General features: G+C 41.3%; 2 protein-coding genes across 3 annotated transcripts; one reads left to right on the top strand and one right to left on the bottom strand.

The window, feature by feature from the left end:
• METTL6 (methyltransferase 6, tRNA N3-cytidine) lies at nucleotides 1-8195 on the bottom strand. 2 transcript variants are annotated; one of them, XM_072329144.1, is made up of 6 exons: nucleotides 8063-8195; nucleotides 5932-6326; nucleotides 5148-5282; nucleotides 4652-4822; nucleotides 3136-3277; nucleotides 1-504 (listed from the first exon to the last, which is right to left on the bottom strand). In XM_072329144.1, the coding sequence occupies exons 2-6, from the start codon at nucleotides 6211-6213 to the stop codon at nucleotides 356-358; spliced, it is 879 nt and encodes a 292-aa protein (XP_072185245.1). In that variant the 5' UTR covers nucleotides 6214-6326; nucleotides 8063-8195; the 3' UTR covers nucleotides 1-355. The 2 variants fall into 2 exon arrangements, with proteins under 2 accessions (XP_072185245.1, XP_072185246.1); XM_072329145.1 differs by lacking the exon at nucleotides 8063-8195 and adding an exon at nucleotides 7858-7877 and having other exon boundaries at nucleotides 2-504.
• On the top strand, nucleotides 8056-27365 carry EAF1 (ELL associated factor 1). Its single transcript, XM_072329146.1, has 6 exons — nucleotides 8056-8295; nucleotides 11523-11617; nucleotides 14203-14339; nucleotides 17164-17330; nucleotides 23799-24029; nucleotides 25666-27365. Exons 1-6 carry the CDS (start codon nucleotides 8193-8195, stop codon nucleotides 25710-25712), a joined length of 780 nt encoding a protein of 259 aa, XP_072185247.1. The 5' UTR covers nucleotides 8056-8192; the 3' UTR covers nucleotides 25713-27365.

Below are 27365 nucleotides of genomic sequence, written 5' to 3'. Positions count from 1 at the left end.
AGAAAAAGAACACTTACTACAGCTTTTAATAAAAACAGCTTTTAATCAAAAGGGAAATAACAATTGTGCCAGTTAATAATAAAAGCTAGAACTTCAAATTAAACATTTTTTAGTCTATTTCCCCTGACATTCCAACAGTGCTGCAGAGGATTTACCTTAAAAACAGGAATGCAGGTACTCATCAAGTTTCCTGCTTTGCAAAACCATCTTAAGTTTTAATTAGAATTAACATTTGTATTTCATATCTGAGGATGAAAACCAAGAGGATGCAGTCATTTATGGTTCACCAAACAGCTGAACACCCACAAGGAAACACTGTGTGCTATCACTGATGCTATTGCTGATCAGCAAGAACTTATGTCTTACTGAAAGGCTTTTGAAATTTGCTTTGAAGAAAAACTCTTGGAACACGCAGGTCTTCTTTCCTATTCACAGTTTCTCGGTGCACATATTCATTGACCACTTCCTCATATCCCTCTGCCCTGAAGAGCTGAGACAAGAACTCTAGAAGAGGAAAAAACAAGCATTAGACGAAAAATTATGTTTTTGCTATTTTTAAAGCACTAGCCAGCGTTTTTATAAGCTTATGTTCCAATGAGTTTGAGTACTAAAAGCTATGTGCCTTTAGATTTCAAGCTGTTCTGTACAAGAAGACTGCTACACTTGCACTGAATAAAATACAGAATAAAATAAAATACAGGATACCTTTGGAAACATCAGCTTAAGCAAAACAGCCTGAAAACTGAGACTTAAGCTAGTTACTCTGTTCAGTTTCCAAAGTGCGCCACATCTCTTATTTTTATTGATCTTTCTCATTCTCCCTGTGACTGACTCCAATGCATTTTCACACTGTACAGCTGGCTTGATGTGGTGAGTACAACACTTATTCCAAATATTCCACAAGTGATCCAGTCTTGAAAATGCATCTCTGCTTGCAAAAAAAAAACTAGGCTACTAGACCTTTGCATACTATTGCTCAGTAGAAAAAGGGGAAAAAAAAGGCAAAGTAGTTTTAGTGGTACCAAGTCTGCATTAAGTCAAACTGAAGGCATTTCTCAAACACAACAGACTCCCATTCAAAGCTTATCTCCCTTTGGGATGGCAGAAGAGCCTCACAGACAAGGCGGTCTGTGCAACAGATAGGGCTGCCCAACTGCTGACTTACTACTCAATATCCTTCCTTTCCCACCCCTTCCTTCATTTACTCCAGGTGCAATTCCTCTGGAAATTTAAGCCATACTAAACTTTCGCTACTTGGTAGAAAACAAAGGCACATGTTCTTTCTCAGTACACAGGAGATGAGCTTGACAAAACAGCTGATCATGTGGCTTAGGAGCACCAGCACTAGAAGAGCTGATGTGTTGAGAAGGGCAAGAGAGACCATTAACTTCAGCAGTAAAGCAGGCTTTTGTTGTCATAAACCCAACAGGAAACCACGTGGACTGGCCATAAACAGTGAGTGTTCATTTAAAGTGGAGAATCCACATTAATGAAAAACTAATAAATAGCACTTGTGCATCAACTGAAATTTCATATGAGTAAACTGAACGTATCCCGTGAATCAGAATTAGAAACATGTACTCATCCCCAAATTTAAGATCATTTCTAACAGTGGAAGAATGGATTCATTGCCATGGAACATCAGTGCTGCTATCTGAGGTCAGATACACTACCAACAAGCGTTGTTCAAATCATTCCACATAGCAGCAATGACTTGATGTAGCAGTACAATGCCTCTGCTAAACTACAAAAATAGCACTGGTTGCCAACTGTACAAGAATGATGGAATCACATTTCTAGTAACAAAGACATCCTCAAGCATTAACCAATATTTACATGAAAATGAGTGAGATGAACGAGATCCAAATGGATAAGAAGCAGGAGCAGAAGTGGTCTGTGAGACACCACAGATAGGCCCAAGGCACAACAACTATATGTAAGATATGTCCACTGCTTTCCTTCCTTCCTCTTCACTCTCCCTATCACAGTTCTTCCCCCAGAGCACACATTCACACTAGAGTGGAATTTCTTACTCAGAAACAATTCTAACACTCTGTAAGAATGGGATTTAAGTTTACATAGATAGGTCCGTTTCTTATTTGGTCCTTTAGCACCCATTCTCTTTTTAAGAGCTAATTTGTTAAAGTGGAATTAAAAATCGCTCAGTAAATAATAGCTCTGGAAATGCTTTAGTGAAGCTGTAGAATAGCCTGCATTATCTTGGATTTCATCATAGTCCTGTGAAAAACAGAAAGATCTCAGACATGATTAATGTTTTTTATATATCAGAAGCAATTAGGTAATACATTATGTCATAATATATGAACATTTACTTGGCTTCAAATTGGTCTCTTCAGTGACTATATTTTGCTTTATACTTGGAACAAGGAGTCCACAGAAATAAACACAGAGCTTTTATTACACAATGTCCTATATTTGATAGGGAGAAGTAATGGACCACTAAAGTTTAGCATGAATTGGGAGTTAAGAGATGAGTTATAAACCCAGTTCATTTTGAGAGTCTTAACAAATTCCTTCGTGTCTCTGTGCCTCAATTTAGCAGCCAATAACCTGCAACAATTATCATCCTTCCTAAAGCATTGAGAGCACTAAATGAAAAGCTGTTAAAATACCTTATCAAATGGAAACCTTATTTTGCCTCATCTTCATCAAGAAAAAAAGGACAATGACCACAGATATTTCAGTAGGATCTGGGTACAATCTGCTCAGCCCTCCAGTCATGTTTCTGCTCTTCATTGGCAGACAATCTTCCACACCAGGAATAACCTCATGAATAACCAGAAATAACCTCAACAAAACTGCATCACAAATGTTTTTTTTAATTGAACTTTTACTGAACTTTGTTCTTTTTCCCCTCATACAACAGATCTGAATGAAATCTAGCAAATTTAGAAACTAATATTACAAGATATTATATATATATATGAAGCAACAGCTCCATAAAGTCCGGTCGATCCAATAAACAACCTCCCATAAATAGTAACAAAAAGAGAGTGCAGATGAAGCACACGACCGTTTGACAGCCACCTGTGCAGAAACACAACTTCTGTGGGCATGTTACCAATTCTCTGAATCAAACTTAAGTAGAAGATGACAGAAAAAAAAGCATCTTACCTGTAGTAAAAAAATATGACCTTGTCCCATCTTGTCTAACATAGAAGTTTTCTCCAAGTTTGCTGCCAGATTTAAACCTGAGCATTGCATGATCATACAGTCCGTAGTCTCTGAACAAGACACATTTGCCCGGTTTTAATATCTGTCATGTAAAAATAATATGCTTTAATAAGGTAGATTGATTTATGCATTCATGTTTATACACACATAAGTAAGATAAGGGATCCTAACACGCTCGATACACAAAGCAATATATATTTCGAATTCATACCTCATGCAACAGAAGTGTTGTATACAAACTGGATTGCTAGCTTTTAAAAGAATTCTTCCCCATGAACGCTACAATACGCTTCAAGATAACTGTTTGGGTGCTGAACAATTAAAGAAGCTTTCTGCAACACTCTTCAAACAGAGAGGAAAGAAAAATGTATACAGTGTAACAATAAAAATGAAGTCCTAACACAGCACTTTATTCGCTGGCTAGGGTACCATCTAGCATGCAATTCTGCTAAATAAAATACAGAAAGCCACAACTTTTTAATGCAAGAAGGGGGGGAAAAAGTGCAATCTAAGAAAAAAAAAAAAAAAAAGGAACTATTTTAGGAAAATGGGTTGCAGGTCAGGTGTTCATTTTTTGTTTAAATTGCTCTTTGATAAAGGAACCGAGCTATGAAGAGTTCAACGTTTAGAAACGTACAATCACTACCCTTTCAGACTGGTGATATTTGATACATGCAACCTTTCTACCTCAGCAATACCAGCTGTATTTGTTGGAGGAGAAAATGAATATTTGCAACTTGCAAATTTGTACAGAAACCTACAAGTGAGTTAAATGAGCCAGACATTTCCACACAGAAAACAGTAATTAGCCTTCCCAGGTGCCAGAGCTACAAACCAATCTCTGCTTTAGAAAGGGAGGTACGTGGAAAAAAAACAAAGAAACATTCCTTTTTCTAACTACTGATAATAAAACAAACAGGATATCTGATAATACAAAAGCCCAAACACATAAATACATTTATATAAAAAAATACATATGTTGACTATGCCTCTTCACAGTCAATATATGACTTGAGATCACATATATAAAACCATTTTGATTGTGATCATTTAGAAATGCCCTCTGGAGGGGCCTACCTTTACCTACCAGCCAACACAGGCAGCCCAGGGTGCTGAGTCTCTCTATATTACTGTTAATCTGCAAGCACTCCATTTCCAAATCATTGCAGGTCAAGTGGGTTTAGTAATAGCAATAATGTCCTAACTGCAAGTCTTTCCACATTCTGGAAGTCAGTTACAGTTTGCTATCATCTATACCTCATCGCCAGACATTTCAGCAACCCATGAACATTATTTGTATCAGACAACGTCAAAGCCAAACTCACAGCTGCAAGATACCACTTTGTTGTGTTTATAACATACGCCAGACCAGGATTCAGAATACAATTGTACTGATTTCAAGCTAAAGAGAATACAAGTGATTTAAAGGCTGTAAAATAAAGTGTTAATGAGTTACCTTGTAAATGTTCTTCAAGACAAGATGCATTTTGTTAGGATGAATGGCAGAAAGCACAAATATAAGGGTGACGACATCCACAGAATCTGCTGGTATATTTTCTAGAAGATCATCTTTGGTAAGATCACACTGGAACACTTTGCACCTTTCAGTGTCGTATAAGGGATTTTTCTGGGGGAACGAAAAGAGCATGCTTTCACTGCAAAAAATCAGCAGCACTACATCAAAAAAGTATAAAACAAATAGAAAGGGATGATTCCATCCCTGAGAATTTTTGCTTGTACCGCATAGCCAGAAACATAGCATCGCTCCCAAAAAAACAGAGTCTGCAACACATTCATTCATATATATGACTGCAATACTAGAAGTTGACATGGAAAACGTAGGTCTGTTCTACTCTTCATATAAAAAGGCCAGGGAAGCCCATCACTCCATCGTTTGTAATGGTGTAAGTTTCTAAGAGGACTCTAAAAGAAGTTCCAAATATCACACCAACCTTCACATACTCAACAGCTCTAGGAGAGAAATCACAGGCATATGCAAAAATATTCAGATCTTCTTCTAAGAGCGGAAATAAGCAGTTTCCAACCCCACAGCCCGCTTCCAAAACGGTCAGTTTCTGGTCTGCAAACTGGGGTGGGAGAAAGCCAAGAAAAAACACATCAGTTTTGTTTTCCTCATTCTATCAGCAGAGACACCATTCAATCAGTATATAAAAAGCAATAATCAAGTTTAATTACCATTGATTCAGAAATTAAAGCAGCCATCCACTGGATAACCTTCATGCTACAGAAGAGGAATCTTGACTTTTGTAAAAGTACACATCTTTTTAGAATGCATTAATACTTCTTAATTACTTGAGGGGTAGATGACTAAACAGACTGTTGTACCATTTCTGCCTTGTCTCATTCAGATATAAGGAGCAACAGATGCAGATAACTATTCCTCTTAACAACGTTTTGCAATTAGCTTGTTATTCTGGGTGCTTTTCCTTAAAGCTGTGTTTTGAAGTGCTCCAACTCTAAACATCACATTACAGCCTATTTAGGTCACAGAAAAAGTGTTCTAGATTTCATTCTCAGCATCCACGTGGGTCAATTTTTAAACAGATTTGGTGCATCTGATTCTGAGGTGTTACCTTTGATAGTAAGAGGGACGACACAGAGCACCACACACATAACATGTTAGTGCTCCCAAATTCATGGCTTCATTAGAAATACTATCAGATCATCTGAAAACAATCAATCCCATCTGTTACAGAGGAAGTGCACAGAGCTCACCTCCCGACACGCTTTTAACTCTTCAAACTCTCTGGTTGTCCAGTGTCTGTCTTTGAAGAAGTTGGTGCTGTTTCTTTTGTAAAACAGATCCCAGTTCTTCTGCGCCTCTTTTTCCAGTTTCAGTTGTTTGAAGTCAGACACCAAAACCTGATCTTTTGCCAGTCTCTCTGCTTCTTCTGGGCTAAGGATTCTTGTATTACGGCCTTTTGTTTGGAAAGCACCATCTTCAGTAGATGCTCTTACTGTAGTTAAGCAATCAGCTGATGTGTTTTCATGGAACATCCTAGAATCTTTCACACAGATATGAATACCAAAGACCCAAGGGTGGTTTTCTTTCCTTCAGTGTATGTTTCCATCATTTAACATAGGTAAAATTCCCAAATACCTGAAAGCAACTGAAAAAAGAAAAAAAAAATGAGGAAAAGTCACAATGCATCAATGCATACTGATTAGGGCCTTATGGTAATCTACTGTACATGACAAACTGCAAAGCCATCTGATTTCTCTTAATTTCAGAACTCTTCCATGCAAGCTAACACTGAGCATGAAATCCCACTGACATAAAAATTAAAGACGATACTTAAAAGAATCTACTGGTCTACTTTATGCATTGTAGAAATCCACTTCCAGGAGAAAGATGGCGTAGCTATAAACTTCTTGCACTAAAACTGACTTAAAAAGAAAGCTTTGGTTCTTGTGAACTCCAGTTAGCAACACCTAAGACAAAAGTAGTGATAAATAGGTGACAGCCTCATTCAAGATGGTAAAACAATCTGTGCTTGTGTTAGCATTTCTCTTTCCTCTTCTCACCTCAGTGAGATAAACATCAGCATTTATAGCACCAAGATACTTGGGCAACAGAGCAAAACCAGCATGGTGACAAGAATGCTTAAAGCCAGCCTGTGTCAGCACTCCTTCCCTGTTTCTTGCCAAGTATACACAACCCTTTTAACCATCACTGTTTGTTGTTTTGAGTGTTTTTGTTTCCCTCCCTCCCCCACCCCAGGAGTTAAGGAAAATGAAGCAATGAAAAGGATCTGTGTAGGCTGAGGAGGGATCCAGATCCTACCCCTAATCACAGAATATCCTGAGTTGGAAGGGACCCATAAAAATCATTGAGACCAACTCCTGGCTTCACAAAGCACCACCCAAAAATCCAAAATCCAATCCCAAAAGTATTAAGCTAGTTCTAAGCTCTGCCTTGCTGCAAACATCCAGACCCAGGAAAGCACCATGAATTAAAACACAGAATCATAGAATCACAGAATGGCCTGTGTTGAAAAGGACCACAATGATCATGCAGTTCCAACCCCCTGCTACGTGCAGGGTCACCAACCACCAGACCAGGCTGCCCAGAGCCACATCCAGCCTGGCCTTGAGTACCTCCAGAGATGGGGCATCCACAACCTTCTCGGGCAACCTGTTCCAGTGCGTCACCACCCTCTGTGTGAAAAACTTCCTCCTACTAACTAACATAAACCTCCCCTGTCTCAGTTTGAGATCATTCCTCCTTGTCCTATCACTATCCACCCTCGTAAACAGCCATTCCCCTTCTGTTTATACATTCCCTTCAAATATCGGAAGGCTGCAATGAGGTCTCCCCGGAGCCTTCTCTTTTCCAAGGTAAAAATCTAGCATGGCCAGGGAAACGCAGGCAACACAAGCGCGTCAGATATGAATGCAAACAACCCTAGGCAGGAATTAGCATCCATTTTCCAAAATGGAAGTGAGAACGAAGCAGCGGTACCTAACTTAAAGCAAAAAAAAATAAACACTTCACTTAGATATTTGATCATCAGTGATGGGAACAGCACCACACGAACACACGCATGAACTACATATACAGGCAAAGGAAACAAAGAGCTGTCAGAAGTCAGTCCAGCCTCGCAGCACTCAGCCCGCACGGCCCCCCTCCATGAGCCTTACGCGCTCAGCCCACACCCGCACGGCGCTGCCCGGCTCGGCCCAGGCTACCCGCGGCGCCGGCTCCTGAGGCGCGTTCCCCCCGTGCCCCGCGCTGTCCTGCCCTCCCGAGGGCGGAGAGCGCGGGGGACCCTCCCCCGGCCCCGCTCCCCCTCCCCGGGGCCCGCAGCCCCGCTCGGCCCCGCGCCCCTCGCCTCCCGCTCCGCACCCGCCGCCGTCGGCCCCGGAGCGCTTTCCCGGCTGCACTCGGCGCCCGGAAGGGCGCGGGGCGGCAGCGCACACGGCGGGCGGAGGAGAGGAAGGGACCGGCCGGGACGGGACAGGGGGGGTGCGGGGCCATGAACGGCTCGGCGAACCCGCTGCTGGACAAGGAGGAGCACCCGCTGCAGCTGGGCGAGAGCTTCGAGCGGCGGCCCAAGGCCTCCTTCCATACCATCCGCTGTGAGCACCGCCCTCCCTTCTCCTCCCGCTTAGCCCAGCCGCGTCTTTTCTCCCGCCCCGCTCGGCCGCCCCTCCCGCGGACGAGCCCCCTGCCCTCGGCCCCTTCCCGCCGGGCGGCGCTGGGGTGCGGGCCGCGCGGTGCCCCGCCGCCCTCACGGGGGTCCCTCCCCGCCATCGCCCCTCGCTCCCTGCGGCCGTGCCTCCCGCCGGCCCTTCCTTCTCTCTTCTCCTCTCTGCCCCCGTGAGCATCCCCCTTTCCTCCCCCCTCCCTCGGGGTCTCGGCAGGCAGTGGGCGAAGGCTCTGAAGTTTTCCGTGGAACCACCGTGAGTGGACGGCTTGCCGCTTGTATTCCTTTATCCTTCTCCTTAAGGGCACCGCGGGCCCAGCTCAAGGAGCCGCGGTTTGAATTTAAAGTTTGAATGGAGGTGGTTGCCGTCATGACCCCACGACCCCTCCTCTAGTGATGGAGATAGTAAGTCACTTTCTGGGGAAGCGGGGAGAAGTGACTCAGGCTCACACAGTGTTGCCACACATGTGGTAACTCTGAAGAGAAATGTTGAGGTATGGTCTCTGGCACTAACAGAGTTTTAGAATGATTGGGGCCATTTTTGAAGTCACCAGAGATCGTTCCTACTGTTCTTCTGTGGCGTTGGACGTGTTTTGTTTCATATTAAGGAGATGGTTTGGGAGAGGAGCTCGCTGCATTCCTCTGCTGGAATTCTGTGGGCAAGAAATTGCTGTTTTGCCTCCTAATCATCCCCAAGGAACTGCTATTTCATCCTTGTAACCTACTGCGGGGAACCTGCTTTAGCAGGGGGTTAGGCTTGGTCATCTCCAGAGGTCCCATCCAACCCCTACAATTCTATGATTCTATAAGCAGGCCCAAGGCTTAAAATGAGTAGTTAATCAGCAGAAGTAAATGAGAATAACGCTGAAGTTGTATTCTGGTCGCTTTTTGATTGGGTGGGGAACTGGTACAATTAATGCTAGAGATTTTTGTTATGTGATGCATAATCCAGGGTGTGCAATCTTGTGGCTGTGAGTGTGTAATTTGGTGAGGCTGGAGTGAGCACTGAAGGAACAACTTGGAGCTGTTCCTCGAGATGATCAGTGCTTGAAGCAAAGCTATTTCCCCAAACAGAAGCTTCTGTCTGCTTATATTGTGTGTGGTCCCCCCCTCTGATCATACGTAGTTCCACCAGGTTGAAGAATACCGTACCATACAATTGGTGTGTTTAGCTGTTTGCATGTCACGCTGGATGCTTCTAGCCAGCTCTGCTGCACCAGCAAATCCCCACTTATAAATCAAAGATTTAAAATAGCCCGACCATCAAAGGAATAAGGACGCCGTCTGATAGTGCATGAATTAAACCCAAGCTGTATCTGGATAGAGATGAAGTGTATTTCTAGAACATAAAGTGCTTTCATAATCAAGTTCTCCAGGGGTTGCAAAGCCAAAGCACTTCAGGCTGCAACCGAAAGAGTATGTTTTGATTTCAGAAGAGGTTTTAATGTGCTGTATTTTCAGTCAGTGGCGCTCAAGTGAGATCTCTTTTCTGGCTAAAACTTTTCTTTCTCCTAATTGTTGATCTTGGGTGATCTGCCCGGGAACTGAGCATTGTATCATTCCTGTAATCCTCTTCATGCAAACTGCAGTAAGAGGATTTTGCAGGCTGGATTTGTCTCTGCCTCCTTAAAATACCTTTATTGTTTTCTGTGATGTTTATGAAATCCTGTACTGAAGAACTGGGTTGGGAGACACATCTAAAGATATTTGACTTTTGGTGAAAGGATGGGGTTTTACAGCTGAAAAGACATACGTGCTCTCCATCTACAGCAAAACTAGTCAAGCATGGGTGCCTAATGAGCTTTCAGAATGAAAGCAATTTGTTGTGTGCTCGCTTGGAATAAGTGTATTTTACTGCTACCTAAGAAAGGAGTGTGATAGTGCTGTGTTTTTTCATTTAGCCACTGTGCCATTGAAACTCTTGATCCCTCTTTGGCAAAGACGCCGGTTCATCTACAGCTGGTTCATTTTATTTAGCAAGCTTGCACATCAAGTAGGTGGGAAACAATAGCTAGAAATAGATTGTGCAGATGAGAATGAAAGATGTGATTTGGTCTGGCAGTTAAGGGATGAGGATTAAGTCAAGTGTGCCTGATTCTGCTTGTTGTGCTGTCAAAGTGAAATGCAATTAGACATTAACGTCCCCTTAATGAGAATTTATTACAAGCTGTTTTCTTTCCCCAGCAAATGCGCTTTTCAAAGTGGAATTAAAATTTGGTTTTTCTAAGGTATTAATGTCTTAACTAATGCAGTAATTAAAAGTCTTGGTTGTGACTGTAACTGCACCTCTACGTATCCAGAGATGCTAGAATTGGACGCCTGTTTGTGAGAAATACTGTCTGATCTTATTTCATTTTGTCTAAATCCTCTGTCACAACGTTACGTGTTTCTTATGGCTCATCAGCATGACAGAATCACAGAGGGGGGAAATACTTTGAAGTTCAAATGTTCTTAGTTCAAATAAATATGCTAAACACAAATGCATTACCTGGGGGAGAAAGCATTCCACACAATGCAGCAGAAATTATTTAAAGCGGGGCTTTGTTTAGAGCTGCAGCAGTGTCTGACCTCAGTTATGCTTTCCATTCTCCACCTACAGCAGCTTTGGCCTTGTGTGGAACCTGGCGAAAGAACATCAGCACCTTCTTTTTTCCCCATAGGTGGGAGCCAAGGTGTCTCCCCAAGAAGGTGTTGCAGAGGCAAGATATCTGTTAGTAGTCAGAAATATCAGCGGGGTTCAATGAGCCGGTCTCACCCAATTAGCCTTTGATGTAGATGGAGTCCTCAGGTTTGGAGGTGGCAGGAGCCTGGGGCCTGGGTCTGGGATCTGATACTCCTATGGGATGCTTGGTACAATTTGACACCTGTGTGCAACATCACACATCAGAAGGAGCCTGCTTTTGGTCTTTCAGACACAGACTGCTAATTTACTTCCACTTTAAAAAGTGAATTTTGCATCTGTTATCATCAAGTGGCAGGGGCTGTGAGTATGAACAGGTTGTACTGGTGTACCGTTCCACCCCTGGTGCAAGCTACTGTGTATTTTAGCATTTCCTGTAGCAACAATGAATGTGCAGTGCCTTTGTGCAAAGGAGAATTCTAAAGGCTCCAAATTCTGAAGACTCCCAGAGATATAACCACAATTGTTTTCCTTCTTAGATGATTTTAAGCCGGCATCGATTGATACGTCTTGTGAAGGGGAGATCCAAGTGGGTAAAGGAGATGATGTAACAATCACTTTGCCGCATATTCCGGTAAGAATGCTATCTGTGGTATTGAATGTGTTCAAGTTATTTGCAATGTAGTTCCAGTCTGTCCTATATGTTGTTTTTTTTTTTACTTCAGTCTTTTCTAGAAACAGGTGGGCTTAGTGTTTGAGCAGCTAGACTTGCAGCATGTTATGTGAGGAAAGGTCTGTACAATTGAGTCCGTGTTAAGGGTCTTATTTGTAGGGCTCCAGTTGGTTCTTTTGATTCCTTCCTTCTTAGTGTAACTTGTATAAAAGGACAACTTCTTCTTTTAGCTGAAGCTCTTTACCTGCTTTCTTTCCATTTTCACTGCTGCAAGGTCAGGGATAGAAGCAAAGAAATGGTGTGATTAGTCAGGATGTGCTATTCAGAATCTGCAGCTAGGCCTGTAGGCTTGTTTATTTCCAACACACACAGATGGTTCCCTGCCTTTAGCTTTATCAATGGGAACAGGGGGGAGTTTTCTAGTGAGCAACAATGAAGTAGTTTCCCATCCACTTCCTACTCAAACTATGCCATAAATATCTAGTGGGTGAGGATGATGGTCAAACGGTAATAAAACAAGTGTTCAAACTGTTTATAGGTGCAGCTGTTTTGTACTTGAAAGCTGTGTGGTTGCCTTACCAAAACAAAACAAAAAATAAAAAAATAAAAAGCATTTGCATGCTGGAACTTTGATTTGTTTATTAGCTGAATAATTCTACGTGTCAAGCTAACAAGCAAGAATTCACAGATGCAGATAAGTTTGCTGATTGCAGGGCAGCAGCAGTCACTTTGCAAGCCGCATCTCAGATCCTTGTGGGGTTATTTATTTTAGCACTCAGGTATTTTTAATCAGTAGCTGGTGATGCTGTGATAGTTCTCGCTGAATAAGGCTTTAGCCTGCTTCCCCTGCTCCTGCCTTTTACATGGCTTTGGTCGCGTTTAGGAGCTCGCATGCTTTCATTTGTCTATAAACATGGTGAATGCAGTAGTGCTGTTTGGGAGCAGGCGGTGATGTGATTAATAGCTATGGTATTTATCTTTGATCGTCTGGGTACTGTGCTGTTCATTCAGCTTTTGTGCTGAATGACATCACTTGTAATGCCCTTTTCCAAATCTTCATTCTGATGAGTTTAATTTGATTGCATTCCCATGTGTATGAGTGGCTTTCAGCTTGCGGTATGCTCTGGAGGGATGGGACCTAACTGCAGCCACTGTGTGTATGTTGCTCCGTGGAAGTATTGCTTGTGCTCCTTAGAAACACGAAACATAATGAAGAGGAGTGAAAAATTCTGAGGTCATTTCATTCTTAGAAGGTTTACTGAATTTCTTGGTTCCTGCTTTGCTTCTGAGTTGCGTGCTAGCTGGATTCAGATTCTAGCTTGTGTTTTGAAATTGCCTGATCCCTGGGGGTGTCTCTGTTTAATGATTTGTTCAGTAGAGTTGGTTTTGTGTCCCTTGACTGCTTGGGTAACTTGAAACACTATTTCTACTTATGGATTTAGCAGCTTTCATGTTTGATAAACAGCCGTGGTTGGGGAAATGAAGGATCTCTGTACTCAAGCATGAGAGTTTAGCAGATAGCTGTGGTTAATGCTACCTGTTTCATCCACCTTCCTCTGTGCTGTAACCAACAGGATCTGGAAGCCTCGTGTTAGAGATTACTTAGTTAGGGCTTCCATTTCTGCTCATTTTTCAGCCCAAATGAAGGTCTTTGTGAGCTTAGAGATCCCTGGTTAGCAGAGTGATGGCCAACAAACTTTGATCAGCTTCTGTTAAATTTGTTCTTTGTTTCCTGAATTATTTGTCAGCAGGGAGCGGGCTTTGACTTTCAACTTACTTTTTATTCCCTTAAATGTTATTTTCTTCACTTAAATGTAGGAGTGATAAAAATGTAAAATGCCTTTGAAGATGAGACCGCCATGAGACTTTGATGTTTTCTGAATCATACCTGTACATCTTACAGTATCTTTGTTGGAAGTTCTCATTTTTCACCCTTACTGGTCCGAAGCCATTTTAGATTGAAGAATATTCTATTCATTAGCCATGCTGGGAAAAGGAATTTCATTCTGAATTGTTAATATTTGATCGATTTGCTTTACTAACTCAGAATAAAAGTTATTTCTGATTTTGTTTGCTTTCCTGCCATTAATGTGCAAAGATGCATATGAATAAACATTTGTAACTATTCTCTCGTGTTGAGGTGTTGAGTAGCTAGGTGTACATTACAGAGAAATCTCAGGACTCGTAGCTGAGAGCTTATTTCTGTATGTCTTGTAATGTCGTGTTTTGATGCACGTTAATGGCAGGAAAGCAAACAAATGTAAATAATGGCAAATATGGAGAAGGTGTTTCATCACTTTATAGGCACAAAATGGTGAAAGGCATAATGTTGCTATGAGGAAGTTGGCTCTACTGCATTGATTGTATTTTTCCCTTTTCATGAACGAAGAAAATAGGAACTAACTATTTCAATTTCCTATTTCAATAGGAACTAACTATTAACTGCTTAGCCCCCTAGACAGAAGAAATACATTCGTCTTCGTGTTTATAAACTTTTGGATAGCGCAATATAACCAAACAAAAATACGTTCTTTCTTTGATACCAGGGTTCAACTCCTCCAATGACTGTTTTTAAAGGAAATAAAAGGCCGTATCAGAAGGACTGCGTGCTTATTATCAATCATGACACTGGGGAGTATGTTCTGGAAAAACTCAGTAGCAGCATTCAAGTCAAGAAAACAAGGTAAAGCTGGGGACTGGGCTGAGTTAATAGGATGAATTCTTGCTGAAGTTTCCTGCTCAGATTGTGTCTTTCACACCTGAACTCAATTATCTTTTATTTTGGAGTAATGTTTGCTTACTAAACCTTATCAGCTTTACACAGCCAATTATCTTGCCTAAAAAACACAAGTAGCTGTTGGGAGCATGAATCCAAGAGTAAAGAATACGTAAATTTTCCACCGCTGAAAGGACATAATTATAGTTTGCAGAGAAGCATCTCTGATGATTTGAAGCTTTGGACGCTGACTGAAAGATGGAATGTGTTTCAGGAATCTCTGGCTAGTTGAAACTGATGATGAAAATATTAGGCTATCAAAAGGATTGTGGGGCGTTATGGGCTTGTTCCCTACAGCTTCTGTGGGAGTCATGGTACTTTAATAATATACTATTAAGGAGCAAGAAACGCTTATCACTGGATTGGATCAGTGACACATTGAGTGGAGCAGAAGTCCAAAGCTTTGACTTGAAAGGAAAAAAGGAAAAAGAAAAAAGGAAAACTGAAGAAATAACAGTTGTGAGGTTTTGCTTGGAATTGCTGAGGCCAGAAACCTCTCTGACCCAATATCCAGACTTGCTGTGCAAATGCTACAGAGTGAGCAGCTGGAACATTTTTAGTGATCTTGCTGTTCTGCAAGTGCCTGAAACCTTTGGAGTGTGTGCTTTCAGCACCACTGAACCACAGGATACTGAGATCTAAAAGCAGTTTCCAGAAGAAGCAGGTCTTAAACAATTCTACAAGTATGATACTTTGTCTTTTTAAGAAGAAAACACTTTGCTGCACTGTAGAGCTTTTAGATGCTACAAGTAATAGGAACGTGGGTTGCAGCTTGTTAGGAACTGGATGGAAGTTTGCCAAAAACCACCTTGAGTTAGAAGTAAATGGATTGTAATGCTCCTCTGAGTCAGTAATGGTAACTCATCTGTGTGTCACTCAGAGGCAGGGCATCTTCTCCGCTGGATAGGAGCGCTTACAGGTGAGATTTAGATTCCCAGCTATTTAAATCCTGCTGATAATTCCAGATGAAGTTTAAGGCAGAGAGGAACCAAAGGAGCACCAGGGGGGTTGTGTTCAGTACCCTGTTCAGATACACTGAGTTTTGGCTCTGTCAAGGTTTAAACATTTCAGCTTTCCTTAAGCAGAGTCAGGGAGGGGGGAAAAAAAATGGAGACCTGTGTTTTGAGGAAAGGTGATGGGTTTTAAATCCTTCAGTATCCTGTCTAAGAAGTGGCTTTTTATTTTCACATGGCTACTTCAATTTTAGCAACCCATGGACACTATGGGAGCAGTGTGTTTAGCATTAACATCCTGATACATTCGTAGAGGATAAACTGTATTTTATTTACATATAGTCTTCTGTACTTCTAAGTTCATAATTAATACTGGAAACAGTCTGTTGCTTTTACCTTTCACATGGGATAGTGAGCATGTCCCCAGATCTCCACCTGTACTCTAATTCACAGACTCATAGAATGAATCAGAGTTATGGAATGGTTTGGGTTGGGAGGGACCTAAAGGCCCACCTGCTGTGGGCAGAGCTGCCAGCCATCAGATCAGGCTGCCCAGGGCCCCATCCAGCCTGGCTTTGAGTACCTTCAGAGCACTACAGCTTCTCAGACAGCATGTGCCAGGGCCTCACCATCCTCTTGAGTAAAAATTTCTCATAAATGTTTTTGTAAAATATATTGATGTGATATGCAGAGGCTGTATTTCAGTGAGAAAGAGGTGGATATGTGCCTAGTTTTTGTGGTTTCATCAGCAATTCACTGTAGCACACGCATTCTTTAATTAGCACTAAATGCAGTGGGGCAGATACCAGAAGATGTTTAGGTGAAATCCTGGGAAGTTCCACATGGGCTAGTTTAACTTGTTCCTGTGTGGGAATAGCTTACAGGCACAAAGTGTCACATTACTGAGCTGGGACCCTCTTGAACCAAAACTGAGCTATTATACACGTAAACTGTTTACATGCTGTGCTACATAGAGACATATTTCCAAAGGCTTTGTTGCTATATGATAAATACACCCCATACTTTAACCTCACTATTGTGTGTCACAGAGGGACCTTAGTATGTTTTTTTCTTCCAAGGATGTTGACTGTTCTACAGTCTGAATAACATCATTGATTCAGAAAAGGAAATAACACCTGATTGGGATTGAACAGCTAAGTACGGCATTATCCTGTGGACAATTTCCCACTAAGGAAACATATTAAGCTGGGTTTTTGCTATTTTTCTTTTTCCTTTTTTGTTGTTGTTGTTGCTTTAAGGGATAATGGTAAATGAGTGAGAAGTGGAAAATAAATGCTTGTATGCTGTGTTTATCAGCAAAACATATTGCTCCAGTCAGGTTGACCTCTCAGAGAGTTCAGTTTGAGAATGTACCATTGCAAGTGAGAAAAACATGCATTTTGCTGTAATGTTAATCAGGATTTTGTTGAGTTTTCTTTTTGTAATCATCTAGTTGGTTTAACTTAGCATGGTTACTAATGCTTTGCTAAAATTACAAATATTGATTGCCAAAAGAAAACCCTTATTACTCCTCAGCTATTTGGCACCAATGAAACACATCTGAGTTTGAAAATGCATTCTTTAAGGATGTTGCAGTAGGCATACTTGCTGCCAAAAGCATGTGTTACATACAGAAACCTGTCACTCACTGCTCAGCTTAATGGAACAACATAGAGTGTTGTTCAAAGGAAGTCACACATCACGCATTAGCACCAGGATGTTGAAAAAGCTGAACACAGATGCACAGTAGTGCTCAATGTCTCTGGTTGTTGTTTCAGAGCAGAGGGCAGCAGTAAGATCCAAGCCCGAATAGAACAACAGTCTGCCCGAGCATCACAACCTCCTCCACAGTTCAGAGCCCCAACCAAGCCAGCAACTGGACCTAAAACTTCTCCTTTGAAAGATAATCCTTCACCTGAGCCTCAACTGGATGACATTAAGAGAGGTAAACAAGGGTGTGTAACTTCTGGGTTTGGATTGCTTTTCTTTTTAATAAAAACTACAACTTACAATGTATAAAAACGTGAGAACGTTCAGGGATTAGAAGCTGGTTCTTGACAGTTGGTTTGTTGTCTTTATATCTCATCTTAAAGGTGAATTATCTATTCTCTCTTGCCAGCATATAGGTATTTATACTACTGTTTATACTGCTCTCTTGCAAACTATTTCTCTAACCTGGAAAGATGACAAAAGAAGTGTGAATTCAGAAGGTAGAAATTACTGCAGCTGAATGCTAGACAGGCTGAATATGGGTGTCTTAGGCAACGGCAGCAAAAGCTGCTGATCCAAGATCTAGTTAGGCAACAAGAAAAATAGTTATCCCTGTGTAGAGCAAGGTTGGAACCATTTACCAGGGGGATGGAAAGGCTCAGTGACTGTGTCCTCATTACATGAACTGGAGTCTGTGCCGTATCAAGCAGTGCCATCAGGTGAGGGATGAGGGAGAGAACAAGCCCAGCACTTCCATTACTATGGCTCCTCTGTAGCTTTTATCACACCTAACGTACAGTTGCTGTTCTTACCCTTCAAGTGATTATTGCCTCAACTGAGTCTCCTGCTTAGGAAAAGTATTGTCTCAGTGTTTCACTGTGGGCAGTGCTCACTTTCTTTGCCCAAGTCCTTCCTTTCATGCTGGCGTTATTTTGCTGCAGTTAATACTGTCAGGATGAGGAAGGTCTTAAATTTAGATTTTTCTTTGGTTCCTTTGGTTACTTGTGTGGCACCAGACACAATTATATTCTTTTAAGGCTGTTCTTTTGACTAGTGTTTTCTTTCTGGATCTCTTCCCTTATCCCACATAGCTACTTTTGCCTTTAGACTTGGCCTGTGTTAATTTCTCAGTCTATGTTAATTACTTAATGGGGCTTTTTTTTTTTCTTTTCAGTTCTTGATAATCATTAGGTGACACTTTTACAGCTAAGCTGTCTGTGTGTCTGTATAGGTGCTGACTGGTTTCACTCTTTCACAGCAGTAATATTTTCAATACCTGGAAGCTGGTCAGCAGACAGAATCGAAGTCTGAGAGTTTGTTAGCTACAGTTCCCTTAGCTGCATTGCCATTTTTATTTCCTGTGTAATAGGTAAGGAGAAAGCTATCAGGTTATATATTAATTTAAAAACTAAATCAGTTGTAAATTTTAAGTGTCTTTATTTATGATGTATAATAAGATATTTAACCATGGGGGCACTCTTCCGCATATATGTGGCAATTTGTAAGGGTCATGTTCTTACAGCAGAATAATTATATTTGTCTGTTGTGACATCTGTACTGCAAATACTATTTTCTAGCGATCTAAAAATATGTCACATAATTTAGAACTGTTACAGTTTTGGGTTTTTGGTGTGTTTTGGTTTTTTTTTGCCACATGATCGTCTTCTATTGGGAAGTACCACCAAACAAATGATCTATTGAGTTTGGTTTCCAAAATCAAGCTAAAGAACACCTGACTTGCACTAAAAGGAGGGTGTTGAATTAGTATTTCATAGAGAGAATCCTTAGAGGCCGAAAAGAAGGAGAGCAAATACCTGGGCAGTTTACTTTCTGCTTCCAGTATGTGCTCTTTTTATTTTTCTAAGCATTTCTCAATCTTTCAGCACTTCTTACCACTTTGACCATTGATTATCTAAAGCATGGGTGTCCAACCTTTCAGCTTGCCTGGGCTGCGTTGTATGAAGAGGAATTGTGTTGGGCTGCATATGAAATACACATATAACATAGTTAATATTATATAAGTAACAAAACTTCTTTGATATGTTTGTATTAAAACAAAAAAAGGCAAGAAAAACATAAAACTAGTGGGATATTCTACCTTGGTCTTGTGAAACCAGTGCATCAGTGTCTGGTTAGATGACAGTGGTTGCTATTCTCAGGGAGTTCTCCATGTGTCCATCAGAGGTTTTTATACCTAATTTTATTCTTCCTGTGCTTCATCCTTGAAAATATTTGTTCACATATGTACGTACAGCCAGAAAGCAATGATGTGAGCAAGGTGTGATTGTGAAGCAAGGAGTATTTCTCTCTGGTCAGATGGAGCTTATAAAAATCTAGGAGAGAGACATGATCAAATTTTGTCTTCAAGTTGAATGTCTGATTGCAGTTCTATGTATTTCATTTGAAAATTCACAGGTAACATTTATGTTGGTTGAAAATGGAGTCACAAATACGCGCACACACACAAAGATATTTTGGCAATCTTGAAACCTATTTTCAAACCTTTATCAAAACAGAAAGCACAACAGCTTCATAGTTTCCAGTATTCACAGGACTGTATTTAGCCAACATATCAAAATGCATAAAATTATTTGCCATCACATGAGCTTGCCATAGTCTCATTTGGAATGCTACTATGGTTTGAACTCTAGAACAGATTAGCTGATCTTCACCTTGAAAAAACATGTGTTTAACTCATTGAAATGAGTAGCCAAATCAAACAAACAAACAAACAAACAAATCACCGACTCTTTTGTACTTCTTGTGAACTTGTGAAGCATTGAAAATTACAGAACTTGAGTGTTGTGGGTATTTCTTCCAAAGAGAGCATGTTAACTTATTAAATCATTCTACGAAATAACACAAGCCCAACTTTATTAATTAAATAAGAAAACTTACATGTCTGCTTTGTAAAACACACGTCTTCACAGGCACAACGGGTGTGGGTGGTTTGAAGCATTGTTATGGGCAGTGACTGTGTTATGCCAAGTGGCACAACACGTGTAATGTGCAATATGTGCAGGTTTCAATTCGACTCTGTTTGTGTGTGGTGGTGCAAAAGGCAGAGTCAGCCCTGTGCTGTGCCCTCCACAGTGTTCCATTGCCTGCTCAGTCTGTGCTTGAGCTGTGTGCAGTCGACTCTCTAAAAATCAAATTATAACGTTAAAAGTTTACAACCTTATGGGGCCTCAATACTGGCCGCCCCAGGCTGCGTGCAGCCTGCAGGTTGGACACACCTGATCTAGAGCATCAGCATTACTAAACCATCTACGTAATGAGGAAGTACTTGGCAAAGGTAGGACTAAAGTGGCACCATTGTATAATGAAAGCAATTAAGAGAACTTAAATGTAGAAGCTGTAAGATAGTCTTCAGTCCTTTTATGTGTATCTTTATGGCTAAAGAATTTTAAGCTGTGAAGAGATTGTGTTCTTTCCATTCAAGCCTTGGCTTGTCCTGTGATTAAATTAACTCCAGTGTATGAAACAAAAAACATAAAGATGAAATTCAATGTTTCTTCTTTTATGGATACAGCACAGAACTTAAAATCCTCATAGGAAGTCGTTGAAAACATCTCTGTGGCGCTGTGGCTATCCCTGCTCCCAGTGTGCCCTATTCAAGGGTGTGGTAAAACACAGCCCCTGTGATTTTTAACAATAGTTTTAAGCCAGCCTCAGTGTAGGTTTTTGCTTACCTCCACTACGCTCAGCTGTGCGTTCCTTCATCTCCCCTTACAAATGAGCTGGGAAATGGACTTCTGGGTCAGTTGGTCCTTGCATCCATCCCTTTTTACTGCTGTCTAAATAGCAGTGTTTGAGGACATAGGCAGAACACATGGGAGTTAAACCAGTCCTTTCTGCTGGCAGAGAGGCCTTTGGGAGACTGTCTATAGGGTCCTGCACTAGAAGAGTCTTTTGCTGTGACAGCTTTTATCTTGTCCTCCTGCCTGAAAGGAGGAACAGAGAGGGTAAGAGCTTATTCTTTTGAATACATGGCTACTTATGGTGAAATATCATTAAGCAGTGAACGTTTGCAAAGGTGCTCCACAATAGCCATTTACATACATGAAATTACTGCTATTTATGAGATGTACTTGACCACGACAGAAACGTTTGTAATAATTTTGACATAATTAAAGTGCACATTAAGTGCAAAACCCACATAAATGTATATCCCATTTGGAATCTATAGATTCAGTGCTTAAAAATCTGAGCAGATATTATTTACTTAAAAGGCAGCTGTAGTCTTGTAAGTTTTATGCCACAGAACAATATTTGACTCTCAAGGACTTCTCGACCAAAATTGTTGCACTTCACAGTGAAGTACTGCCTCTTCTAGCTGCCATCTCTGCATATTCAAAATGCCAATATCAAGTTGATTTCTCTCCAGCTTGCATACCATTATTAAAAGTGAGTATTCTGCTGTGAGCATTCTGCCTTATTCTCCCTAATGCTGAATGACATTATTTCCAAAAGCCTGTGCTATTCTTGCAGCCCAAGGTTAGGGCTTTAGTTAAAAGTCCTGCATTGCCTATTGGTTTTGAAGAGGCAAGAACCCTTAGCCATGATTACTGGAAGAGATTATGGCATTTGGTATGAAATACACAGAGAAAAGAGCCCTGCTGAGAAAGGCTGTTAAATTATTATTATTATTTTTACTTTAACTGCATGGACTGTCAGTATAAAACAGCAAGCCATTTTCTTTTCTTGAAGGTAAACTTACAGCTGTAACATTAGAGATGCAAAAGATTCCCCTGGCAATGTCAGCCTTTTCAGATGATGTAGACTCAATTAAGGCAAATGTTCAAAAGTACACTGTATGAAAGGCTTTCCTCAAAGCTAGGTGATGCACATCCTGACTCTTCTCATCTTTTAAGCCTTAAAGGCTCGTCAACATGAGGAGCTTGATCTCGAGGAGCAAAAAGTGGTCTAGGAAAGGTCTGACTTTTTCATTGTTCAGCTTAGCGTATAGGTACAGGTATATACGTGCACAGCTGTTTTAATTGGAGGCACTGCAAGGAAGCATTTAGCTGATGCTTCAATACCTGTATCTGCACTAAGCATGACAGGCAAATTGAAAAATGCAAAACCTGACATTTTTAAAGCAGGCCATTTTTACCTGCAAGGTTTTGGTGTCATCGTTGGCTCAGCCACATTAGTATAAACAATTACTTTTCTCTCATCTTCCCAGAGATGAGACATTTAGAATTCTAGATTTGAGGAACTAAGAGACAAGGCATGTGGAAGGAAGTGGAACAGCCCCTGTGAGGCAAATGTTGATTAGAAGACAGCTTTGAGCCGAGTTTCCATCCCTAACCACTGCCACTGATAACTCCGTTACCTTATATGTTATTTTCACTTATCCTTTTACAGACCTATTTATTGAATCTTCTTGCTTTGTGGACTGCAGTCTGTATGTGATTGTACTTGCTACGATCCAGAATGTTCTAGTAACGTATTAGCAACACTGCAACTTATAGCTAACGATTCTTATCCTTGTTAGAAGTATGTGGAAATTTCATGAAGCTAGGAAAAACAATATTTAAAGGGAAAGTGCTTTTGTTCTTGTTTACTTTTCCCCTATGACTTACTTAGCCTTGAACACCGTGAATGTTTATCATTTGAAATAAGGGTAGGTAAGAACAGTGACTTAGCAGTGCTAATTTTTACCTGTACCAGACTCCAGCCATGAAAGCTTTTCCATTTGTTGGGTAGGCACAGTTGTGCTTGTGTTGTCTCTTCTTTCTTCTTTGTCTCTTCAGCCTTTGAGTTCTCCAGAGCAAGCACTGTGTTCTTACCTTGCGGGTGCAGAACTGCTGGCACAATGAGAGCCTAAATTTTGATGGTTTCTTATACTTTTTACAAATTTAACAGTGTGGAATGGTTTGTGACTTACCTTAACGTCTGCTTAGTAACTGGTTGTTCAGCCAGCACCAACTCTTGCTGATGAGGCAGTCGTGGTATTCCACTGTTTCTTTACACAGGTAACCATTAATGAGGTGTGAGAGTTGAATATCTTGCCGGTTTCTGAGCAGTCCATTTTCCCTGGCTACTCGTTAGCTCTATGGCAGGTTAAAGTACTGTCACCACTCCCCAGCGTGTGAAGGTTCTCATCTGTTCTTGTCTGCCCCACTGCTGAGTCACCTGATGTCATTTATCTGTTCCACGAGTTCCTTTCAAATGAGCTGTGACTTGGTGCTGGGGAGCAGTTTCACACACGATCTTAAGTCAAGGTACTTTCTGCTGTGGTGGTATGCCAATGCTGGCTCTCTTTTTCTCTGCATTTACCAGGAGCCGAAATGTCACTGACTTCTACCAGAATTTAGAATCCTGCGTGTTTAAATGCTCTTTTTAAAAACAGGCCTTACTGTTGGCCTGTAGCGCTCAATGAGGGAATGTGTTTAGTTTGTTTGTAAAGCGTAAAAACCTGTGGGAAAATAATGAGGTTTTCGTAAGCGTAGAGTTTCCAAATAACAACAACAGAAATGAAGGTTTGATGGCACTGAACTTCGCTGTTCTTCAAATTCAGCTGCAACAACTGGGTTGAAAAAACTGTCAGGATGGTTTGTTTTTTTCTTTCCCGACTCTCTCTTTTCATTTGAGTTATTTTGATGTTATAAATTGTACTTGACAAAACGATTGCGTTTCCATATTCTTTTCCCAAATTCTATAAGGTTCCAACCAGATGAATGTCCTTTTATTTCAGAGCTGAGAGCGGAGGTTGAAATCATTGAGCAGATGAGCAGCAGCAGTGGAAGCAGCTCATCGGACTCAGAAAGCTCATCTGGAAGTGAAGATGAAAGCTCCAGCAGTGAGGGGGAAGAGCTGGCACATGTTTCCCCTTCCCAGCCACCTCACCAGCAGTATAACAATAGGAATGCTGTTGCTAACGGCACCAGCAGGCCACAAGGAAGCAATCAGCTCATGAACACGCTCCGTAAGTAAAGGCTTCTGTCTGTCTTATTACTCTGGGAAGCTGCTTGAGATCACTTAGTATGTTAAGCTAGCTCCATGAAGTACACTTGGCCCAACAGTAATCCCAGGGAGGTGCACTGAAGTATCTGGACAGATGTGGGGGATGTTTAAGAGAAGGCTGAGATGTGCCTGAAGCTGAAGATTGCTTCAGTCTGGTCTAAAACCTGTGGGCATCAGCACTGTCACCTGTGTTGACCATGCTGAGTCTCAATTCAGGCCTCCAAGTGGAAGGAGTGGACAGCAGAGCATTAGTGCAGGTGGATATGGTGCACCAGATGATGAGAATTATTTTAATGTGGAAACACAGATTAGGCTTTATTCTGGATCAGGTTCATTGGAGTTAAAATACTGCATTTACAAGAAACCGTAACTTATTTATCGTAATTTGTTTTTAATTTCTCCTGAGGCAAGTTTGAGTACATCTCTTGGAATCCACACAGAGGGAACTGTGTAGTTCAAATGCAGATAAATGTAGCGTTTCCAGCTTCAGAAAGGGAAGTTCAGCTTTTATACAGATGATACTGAAGAGGCTTGCTGGAAAACTGGCAAAGCCAGTCAGTGTTCTTGACAGTAGTGAATGCCTGAGGTGAAACTTGGGTGAAAACCAAAGTTCAGCAAAGTCAGCAGGACTCTTTCCATGTCCCTGTTTCTGTTTGTGAGCTGCCTCTTCCCTGCTTCTTTTGGGCCAAGGCTGCAATACCACGTAGGTCACTGAATTTCTGGACGTCTCTGACCCGTGTAGGATTTGGGAGCTGTTAAGGTAGCTCCTTTTTTTCATGCAGTGATTTCTGCTCTGATTAATGTGACCTTGAGTATTCAAGTCACTGGTGACCAGAACTCAAATTTCCCCCAAAGAGGGAAACAGATGAAGAAATCCAGGCTGTAGCTGTTGCGAGGCTGCTCTGCAGAGGGCTTGTGTTTGGGACAGCGTCTTGGAAGAGCGCCCGAAGGGCTGGGTTCAGTAACCAGAACTTGAGCATGATTACTGCACACTTTTACCCCATCCACCTCCCCAGATTACAGATGCAGGCTCAAAGACTGTAGGTTTGATCTACTTCCAGTCCTTCCTGTGTTGGATCTCTCTTTGCACTTTGGAGGGCTGCCCTTGGCCTTCCTTAACCTTCACGCCCTGTATCAGCTGATTTCAGCCAATAGCTTTGAGTTGCAGTGGCTCTAACATTTTTTCTGGCTTACTGACACGTGGAGACCTTACGCTGGCTACCCAAGCTGCCTTAAAACAAAGAAGTCTGTTTTAATAAGGTCAAGAAAGCCAGGGAATTCCTTAGTGCCTGGTCCTAGAGCTGTATACAGGAGCTTGGTGAGTGGAGGCTGTGGAGTGCCTTCTGCAGCTGCTAGCAGAGGGAGTGCTGTCTTCCCTCTGGGGAGCAGATCAGGTGGTTCTGTTGGACCTGGATCTGGCTTTGTATGAGCCCTGTGCAGTTCTTAATGCTCTTGGGCATGGGGAGCAAGAGATGACGTTTGCATTCGGTTCTTATGCTTATTTATATCTTCTAGTGTACACGTGGCTGTACTTTGCTTTGATTGCAATTAAATGTGCCTACACACTTCTTGTGTTCTGTTGTTTTTGTTTCCCATAGGAAATGACTTGCAGTTGAGTGAATCTGGGAGTGACAGTGATGACTAGAGGCTGAGATTTTTTCCTGCTTCTCTTACATATACATGAAGAACTAATTTACCTTGAAGTGATCATATCGCTTACAAAGAGGATCTGGCACAGGAATTCTTCCATGTGTGGAATTTTAATAGAAGGAATGTGTAACTCTGTAAAATATCAGATGTTGAGGGCTGTTTTACCTTGCAAATTGAGTGTATATTTTGTGTATATTCTTATTCTTTAAAAGCTTTACATAGGTATGTACAGTGGGTAAGCCAGTATGTGCCCCTATGTTCTTATCTGTTCATTATTTGTAAGCTTAACGTGCAACTTCATCATGTCATCTGAGAATTTCTTGTTTGTAGGAGATATTCAGTCCATAGTGGAAGATATTCAGCCCATTGTGTCTCTGTTGGGGGGCTTTTGTAATATAGGGTGAGCACGAGCCAACAGTGAGTATTAAAAAAAAACCAACCATGCAGAACCTACAGTGTGCACTGAAGTGGGACTGTTAAAAAATTAAGCTTCAACACTAAGTTGATTTATTTGATTTGGGACTTTTCTAATGTGTTTTTATTGCTATTTATGATTGATTTCATGGACATACTTTTCAATAGTTGGAAAGGAGAAATCATAAAACCATGTTCGTCACAAACCTTGCTGCACCAGTGCCTTACAAGCAGGTCTTTAAATGGAGCTTCCTGCCACCTCTCATATAGGGAGCAATACCGAAACCTCTTCAGATTGCTCTTACAAAGAAGAGCTGTATTTCACATACAGGTCGGCTGCGCTCTGAGGGCAGATACTCTAGCGAGATATAGGATATATGTCAGTCACCTGAGCACATCCAAGTAAGAACCAGATCAGCATTTCCTCATGCAACTGAAGCATCTAATTTGATTCAGACATTCAGTCCTAGAAATATATAGGAGCACAATTGCCAATGAAATTGCAGTGTCACAAATAGGAGATAATGGACTTGCTGAAATGGTCAGGCCCAGGGCCTTCTTTGCAGTTTCCTAAAGGATGCAGAAAGAGGAGACGACAAAGCAACTGTGGAACAGCACAAATCTCTCTCCCACCACAGCTGTCCAGGTAGACTTTAGTCCGTACTATTTGTTGGACGGGATCTCCGTGCTTGGCAGAATTACACACAACAAGAAATGTTTGCTTACCATGAAATTCACCCCTGTTTAAGGGGGTTTAAAGGGTGCTCAGCTGGATGATCATTAACTTTTTGCTCCGATGGAAATGAGTTCCAGGGCAGCCTCTTAATCTTGAGCACAAGGCTAACTTTTTAAACCCCAAATTCAAGTGATACAGGCTGAGCGACCCTGCAGTTGTGGTGTAATCCGGTTGGAACTTAAACTGGATCGGATGCCTCTCTATTCTGAAATGTCTGCTTTGCACTGCTTTTGTCTGATAGTTTGTGTTGTAACTCTTGTTTGTTTACCAAGCTCTTTCCTTTTATTTGTTAAGGTATTGAAGAGCAGGGTGTCATTGGAAGGGAGATTTTATTAAATGGTTAATTTTTTTTTGCATTCATTTAGGCATATTTTTGCATTATTGTACATAACGTTTAAAAATAATTGTGTGGTTTTTTTTAAAGTGTTTTATGATGTGGGTACATATTTTAACATACAATTATGAAATATACTTGATGTAAAGCCACCGCTGATGTGA

This window comes from Excalfactoria chinensis, chromosome 2 (assembly GCF_039878825.1).
Source record: "Excalfactoria chinensis isolate bCotChi1 chromosome 2, bCotChi1.hap2, whole genome shotgun sequence".
In the NCBI taxonomy this organism is placed as follows: domain Eukaryota; kingdom Metazoa; phylum Chordata; class Aves; order Galliformes; family Phasianidae; genus Excalfactoria; species Excalfactoria chinensis.
The sequence above is the reverse complement of the archived record's forward strand: the minus strand, read 5'-3'. Positions and strand labels throughout refer to the sequence as shown.